The sequence below is a fragment of the Panthera onca genome, chromosome A2, assembly GCF_046562875.1.
Source record: "Panthera onca isolate mPanOnc1 chromosome A2, mPanOnc1 haplotype 2, whole genome shotgun sequence".
Classification (NCBI taxonomy): Eukaryota; Metazoa; Chordata; class Mammalia; order Carnivora; family Felidae; genus Panthera; species Panthera onca.
The window spans coordinates 5,509,990-5,516,976 of NC_138340.1; the positions used below are offsets into that span (position 1 = coordinate 5,509,990).

Below are 6,987 nucleotides of genomic sequence, written 5' to 3' on the forward strand. Positions count from 1 at the left end.
CACCCCCACCCTCACCCCACTGTAGCATGACTTCATTTTAACTTGATTACGTCTGCAAAGACCCTCTTTCCAGGTAAGGTCACATTCACAGGTTCTGGGTGGACATGAATTTCGGGGAAACACTATTCAACCCAGCACACCAGGATAAGCTCAGATTCCTGTCTCACCCACCTTAAGCACACCCTGATCTGCCCTCTGCATATGAAGGAGACGAATTTCAAACTCTGTGGACAGGAAGATTCCTCTCCCAACAATGAACACAAATCCCCTTCCCTGAGCAGAAATAACGAGGTTGGAGGACACTTGTCTCATCTGCCCTAAACAGCTAAGGGAAGGAGGACTCCTGGCTGACTGCCCCACCCCCGCTTCTGTAAGGCTGGTCTCCCTTTCTTCCTACCTGTCATCCCCTCAGCGAACTGCAAAATGCACCTACTGCCCCCCAGGCAGTAGTTGGACACGCTTTGTACACAGACCCACTGACCCACAGGATATCAGCCTGAGAAACAAAACAATTGGGGCGCCTGGGTGGCTCAGTCTGTTAAGCGTCCAACTTCGGCTCAGGTCATGATCTCACGGTCCGTGAGTTCGAGCCCCGCGTTGGGCTCTGTGCTGACAGCTCAGAGCCTGGAGCCTGTTTCAGATTCTGTGTCTCCCTCTCTCTCTGCCCCTCCGCTGTTCATGCTCTGTCTCTCTCTGTCTCAAAAATAAATAAATGTTAAAAAAAAAAAAAAAAAACAATACAGAAACGCCACTCGATTCCCTGCAGGATGTAAGACTGCAATCGTGGTGGGGTTTTTTTTTCTTCCTGGTGAAGACTCCCCACCTTTCATGAACATTTATAAACACCTACAGCTTTAAAAGTTCTCCAAGGTATGTTTTTTAAAGTGCATTTGAGCCAAGTATCTGCAGGATTATTTTAGTCCCTGCAGGGACCCCTGGGGTTTCACCAACCGTCAACCATCTTGGTCAGCAAAGCAGGCAGCCAGGCTTTAAGCAGTGATGTTGTATCAGTGTATTTGACAAATTCCTCTGGGTGACGTGCTAATTATTTTTCTAAAGAATGCCTAATTTTATTTCCAATAGTTTCCATTTCAGTATTTCCCTGACTGACAATGCTGTCCCTTTTATTGCTAGATTTCCGTTTGAATGACAATGTTCCCGAGCCATCTGTCCTACTGCAATAGGTTGTCCTGTTCTCTGACCAGCACCCCCATTGTTCTTATTACTGTAGATTTATAACTTCATATCCAGTGAGTTCCTCTCCTTGATAAGTTCGCTGCTATTATTCTAAGTGAATAGACATCCTTCACGGCATTTCAACTCTGACTTGCACTAAGATAGTTTATACCCTAAATCCCCTCTGGACAGAGACTCTTAAAAGTCAGAAGTCTGCTTTCTGCAAAAAGCTTCTTTTCCAGGGCTGGCATGTATGGCCGTGCAGGTTGTACACTGAACAACCAGATGGTCTCTGGGTACAGCACAGTGCTGTACATCAGGTTTTCATATTTACACTATTGTGTTGGTCTTCTAAGATGCACATTGGTTCACATTCCTACCGTCTGTGAAACTGGGGTGCACCACACATGGGTGACATGCCATCCCCTTAATTAGCAGAGTCAGAAACTGTGATGTTATGCCATGTCTGGTGAGCCTGCACAGCTAGTCAGAGGCAGAGTTGGGATTTGAAGCCCACAAGACCAGCCCACAGTTTTCCAATTTTGCACGGGGGCTTGTGCCCCATATTGGGAGGGAACCCTGTGTCCGGTCATGTGGAGAAAGAAAAAATGTTTCTGACCATAGCATCTGTGCACGTGTGCAGGTGCCCATAAGCAAGAGCGAGTGGGCGGGGTGGAATCGGGAAAGACCCACCGCCCCTCTTTTGCCCACAGCTCTTCCTTCTGGAGGAGATGCGAGAGCGGAAGTTCGATGGCTTTGCCCGCACCATCCAGAAGGCCTGGCGACGCCATGTGGCAGTCCGGAAGTACGAAGAGATGCGGGAGGAAGGTGAGAGCCTGCGGGTGGGAGGCTCGGGGAGGGGGCAGACCGACTCGGAGGAGCCAGGCCGCAAGCTCTGCCCCCCACCCTGTATCTCCACAGCGTCCAACATCCTGCTGAACAAGAAGGAGCGGAGACGAAACAGCATCAACCGGAACTTCGTCGGGGACTACCTGGGGCTAGAGGAGCGGCCGGAGCTGCGTCGGTTCCTGGGCAAGAGGGAACGCCTGGACTTCGCTGACTCGGTCACCAAGTACGACCGCCGCTTCAAGGTGAGGCACTAGCAGGGGGACGTGTCTGGGGCCCTGGCCTCAGGCTGGCATCCCCACCAGAGGTACACCCTCGCCCGGCCCAGACACACCCGTCCTGAGGTATACATCCACCCTGCCTGGATACACCTGTCCCATCACAGGTACACCTTCATCCGGCCCAGATACACCTGTCCACAGGCATACGCTCACGTAGCGTAGCTACATCTGTCTGTTAAATATGCCCTCATACAGCCCAGACACATCTGCCCATCACACATAGCCGCACCTGGCCAGACACAGCTGTCCACAATTGCACCCTCACCTCACCCAGAAGCCCTGACCATTGGACCACCCTCCCTTATCCTGGACACAGCTATCCCTTAAGTATACCCTCAGACAGTCTAGATGGATCGGTCACGTAGCCATATCTTCATCTGGCCCAGATACACCTGTGCGCGGGTGCACTCTCACCTGGCCTGGGCACCCACGTCCAGCAGGTACACACCCTCACCTATCCTGTACCCGCTCAATGGCCCAGAAACCTCTCTCTAGCCAATGTACCCTTACTTAGCCTCCTATTTCTTACATAACATAACCACTCCTACATCTTCACATGGAGGGAAACCCTCAGCTGGCCTGTCCTTCACCACCCCCCTCCCCGAGGCTGATCCCCTAGAGCCAGGCGGCCCATGTCCAGGGCTCCAGCCACCAGCTCTGGCCCTGCATCCTCACAGCCCATCAAGAGGGACTTGATCCTGACGCCCAAGTGTGTGTATATGATCGGGCGGGAGAAGGTGAAGAAAGGACCAGAGAAGGGCCAGGTGCGTGAGGTCCTGAAGAAGAAGGTGGAGATCCAGGCCCTTCGGGGAGTTTCCCTCAGGTGAGGCCAGGCCCTCGCCTGCCCCACTCACCCTCATCTGCCCCCTTGCCATCCTCAGGTGCCTTCACACTTGTTACCCCATCTGTCACTCCGACCATGCTACCTACCCCTATACCTGTCACCCTCTAGGCCCTACCTGTCACCTGCCCCTGCCCCCACACTCACGATCCCTGTTTGCCAACAGCACCTGTCCCCTCACCTGCCGCTTCTCTCTGACCATCTTCCCCAGCTCCTTGCCATTCCCCGCCCCCCGCCTTTTCCCCGGCCTGCGTCACCCCTCACTTGCCTTCACCCGACCCTCCCCGTCGCGTCTCACAGGTCAGTCCTGCCACCACCACTACCCCTCTCACCGGCCTTTCCTCCCACCCCGCCCCCAGCACGCGGCAGGACGACTTCTTCATCCTCCAAGAAGACGCGGCCGACAGCTTCCTGGAGAGCGTCTTCAAGACCGAATTCGTCAGCCTCCTGAGCAAGCGCTTCGAGGAGGCGACGCGGAGGGTCCTGCCCCTCACCTTCAGCGACACGTACGCCCCCCCCCCCCCCGCCCGCGTCCTCGGGCTGGGCTGAGCACGGCGCCCCCTCTCCCACCGCGCTTGGGGAGTGGGCCTCCCCGCAGCTGCCTCCTCTCCCCACAGACTACAGTTCCGAGTGAAGAAGGAGGGCTGGGGCGGAGGTGGCACCCGCAGTGTCACTTTCTCCCGTGGCTCCGGCGACGTGGCTGTGCTCAAGGCTAGCGGCCGGTCCCTCACGGTCAGCGTGGGTGACGGGCTGCCCAAAAGCTCCAGTGAGTCTGCGCAGAACTGGAGGGCGGAGCCAAAGGGGCGGGACCTGTGGGGGCGGGGCCAGCGAGGGGGACAAATCAAGGCCGTGGGGCCGGGTCGAGAGCAGGTGAGGGCCGTGGAGGGGTGAGTCTGGAGATATTTAATAGGGAGGTCGCAGCCACGGAGAGGGCTGGGTCAGCGAGGTAACCAATGAGTGGGAGAGAAATGTGGAGGAGGCGGGGCCACGGAGGCGATTTCCCCCCCCCACTATGGGCGGGACCAGAGAGCCAGGCCAATGAGAGGTGAGTCCTGGGGGGAGGAGCCAATTACTGGGCAGAGCCAGGGTTCCAGGGTCGGTGCTGATGGGACAGCCAGTGAGTCTGAGGGGGCGGGGCCCGGGGCGGGGCCACAGGGCAGACTGGACTTGTGGGCGGGGCCAAGAGCCTGCTGCGGTCTGGCCACCGTTCAAATTCCCATGTCCTTTCCCCTTTCAGAGCCTACACGGAAGGGAATGGCCCAGGGAAGACCTCGAAGGGCAGCCCAGGCCCCCACCCGGGCAGCCCCTGGGCCTCCCAGAGGTGAGAAGACGTGTCTTCCCTTGTCTTTTGTGTGCTCCACGACTTAAGCCAGACATGCTGTCAGCAGAGTGGGCCACTCTGTTCTCTGCCCAGAACTCTCCATAGCTCCCCATCTTCCACAAAATACAGACTAAGCTTAGTTTGATATTCAAAACCCTTCAGAATCCAACCCTAGCTAACCACCGACCTCTTCTCTCCTCCCATCTTCGACTCCTGTCATGCAAGCTACACCTTATTTGGCCAATTTAACCAATTTGTTCTTATCTCCAAGCCTTTGCTAGGGCTCTTTGCTCCTCTGGTCTCCCTAATTCTCTCTCAGCTTGACCTCCTATTCATCCTCCAAGACCCACCCACAAAAGCCCTCCTACAGAACAGGATGGAGGAAATCTTAACCCCTGAAGGGCCTCCCTCTGGGCCAGCACTTACCATGCTGAGTCGAGCATGTGGCTGGCTGCCTTCTCTCTCAGATGAGGAACTTGGAGCCAAATCCTCCCCAAATCCTCCTACCATCACCCTGATAAATGCCCCCACTCTTGCTCCTGCCACAGGCCTGGACCGCAATGGGGTGCCCCCCTTGGCCAGAAGGGGGGACCTGCCCCTAGAGATCCCATCTGGAGGGGGCTTCCAGCAGCCTCCCCGGGGCCCTCCGTCGTCAGCCCTGAGGGCCAGCAGACGCCCCCGGGCACGGCCCCCCTCGGAGCACAACACAGAATTCCTTAACGTGCCTGACCAGGGTGTGGCAGGGTAGGTGAGGACAGAGGGCAGCCCCAGGATGTGCACAGGGGGCAGGGGAGTGTCTGGACTCTGATGGGCGCTCCCTGTGCCCACAGCATGCAGAGGAAGCGCAGTGTGGGGCAGCGACCTGTGCCGGGCGTGGGCCGACCCAAGCCCCAGCCTCGGACGCATGGCCCACGGTGCCGGGCCCTGTACCAGTACGTGGGCCAAGATGTGGACGAGCTGAGCTTCAACGTGAACGAGGTCATCGAGATCCTCATGGAAGGTGTGTGTGTGAAAACCCCCATTCCTGCTCTCCTGCAACCCCCCCATTCTCCCGAGGAGAACAGAAGCAACCAGACCCATCTGGAGATATTCTCTTCCGGGCCAGTGGCTGCATACGCCCGAAGGCCTTGGGTCTGGAGGTTCCCTCCTAAGCCACTCTGGGGACCTGGCCTCACAGCAGCACACCCAGTCCCTGGGCCTCATTTTTCTCTCCTGTCAAGCACAGGGCTAATAGCAGAACCTACCTCAAGAGACCCCTCGTGAGTAAAAAATGGGTCATGCCCAGATGACCCAGGCCACCTCCTACCTTAGTCCCCCGGGCTGCCCCCAGAGGGGCTTGGGACTCAACAGCACCCCCCTGCGGGTAAATGGGGAGCCCCAACGGGGTTATTAACTGGTCCATCATGGGGAGTGTGGGGAGGCGCCTGTAGGAAGAGACGATGAGGGAAGAGCACAAGAGAATGGTCTAGAATGTGACAGAGTGTGAAGCAGTGGCAGGAAAACCATGTGTCCATCCCTCCCTCCCTTCCATCTGTGGACAGTTCTCTTCAGCGTCTGCCTTCTGCCACGCCAGTGGAGATGAGTAAGACAGGCGCGGAGCCAGCATGAAAGCTGTCTCCCGGGCAAGCGGGGTGCCGCCTCACACTCCCCTCGCACCCACAGATTCCTCCGGCTGGTGGAAAGGCCGGCTGCATGGCCAGGAGGGCCTCTTCCCAGGAAACTACGTGGAGAAGATCTGAGAGACGGCCCCGGATTCTGCCTCCTGCCTGACTGCCTGCCAGGCCCTGCTGGCAGGGGCCTCGTTTTCCTTGGCCGCATTGGCCAGAAGGTCCAGTCCTGTGGCGTCCGGCCCAGCCCAGGCTCTGGGTCACCACTGGGGCTGGGGCTCACCCCTGCAGCCACCGCAGGGCCCTGGCCTCCCCCAGGTCACATGCATTGCCTCCTGGGTCAAACAGGGCTAACATCGGAATCTACCTCCCAGCTGCCTTGTGCATATACGTGAGTTGTGTCCCGTGGGCCAAGTGCCAAGCACAGTTGGGGGCACACCTTGACAGGTGAGATCCGCCCCCCTCTTTCTCTCACCACTGAGGCAATAAACATTGGCCAGGTGAAAGCGTGGATTAATTTACTGAGCGTTAACAAGAACTACCATCTCACAACCCCATGAGGAAGGTGCCCCAAATATACCCCAATTGCAGGTGAAAAAAAATGGAGGCTGGGAGAAGTTTCATCATGTGCCCAAGATTCCACGGAGCCAAGCCTTGAACTCATGTATGCCCCCACCTGGCCTCTCCCAAAGCTGGAGTTTGCTCACTCACTGGCTCACCCACTGTTGGCCATGTGCATCCCTGCTTTCCTGCAGAAAGTGGTCTGGTGGGTCCTGTCAGCTTTGAATCTGCAGCCCCCAGGCCCATCTGGGACCTGCCTGGACCCTGAGGAGGGAGGCAGGTCCCACACAACCCCTCACAATGCACCCTGGGCCACCCCCGGCCCCTGCCCCCCACCCCATGTCTTTGCCTTCT

General features: G+C 57.3%; 1 protein-coding gene across 4 annotated transcripts in view; it reads left to right on the forward strand.

Annotated features, from left to right (window-relative positions):
- Nucleotides 1-6,578, forward strand: part of MYO1F (myosin IF) — a 32,903-nt gene extending 26,325 nt beyond the window's left edge. For 2 of the 4 annotated variants that reach the window (XM_078443500.2, XM_078443498.2), the window contains exons 20-28: nucleotides 1,890-2,004; nucleotides 2,098-2,267; nucleotides 2,981-3,126; nucleotides 3,504-3,650; nucleotides 3,762-3,910; nucleotides 4,382-4,465; nucleotides 5,014-5,209; nucleotides 5,296-5,465; nucleotides 6,128-6,578. In XM_078443500.2, the coding sequence (XP_078299626.2) occupies nucleotides 1,890-2,004; nucleotides 2,098-2,267; nucleotides 2,981-3,126; nucleotides 3,504-3,650; nucleotides 3,762-3,910; nucleotides 4,382-4,465; nucleotides 5,014-5,209; nucleotides 5,296-5,465; nucleotides 6,128-6,204 (1,254 nt within the window). In that variant the 3' untranslated portion in view covers nucleotides 6,205-6,578. Of the gene's footprint in view, nucleotides 1-1,889; nucleotides 2,005-2,097; nucleotides 2,268-2,980; nucleotides 3,127-3,444; nucleotides 3,651-3,761; nucleotides 3,911-4,381; nucleotides 4,466-5,013; nucleotides 5,210-5,295; nucleotides 5,466-5,690; nucleotides 6,106-6,127 lie in introns of those variants that run through there. The other 2 variants (XM_078443499.2, XR_013554336.2) reach the window with 2 other exon arrangements.
- The last annotated feature ends 409 nt before the right edge of the window (nucleotides 6,579-6,987 follow it).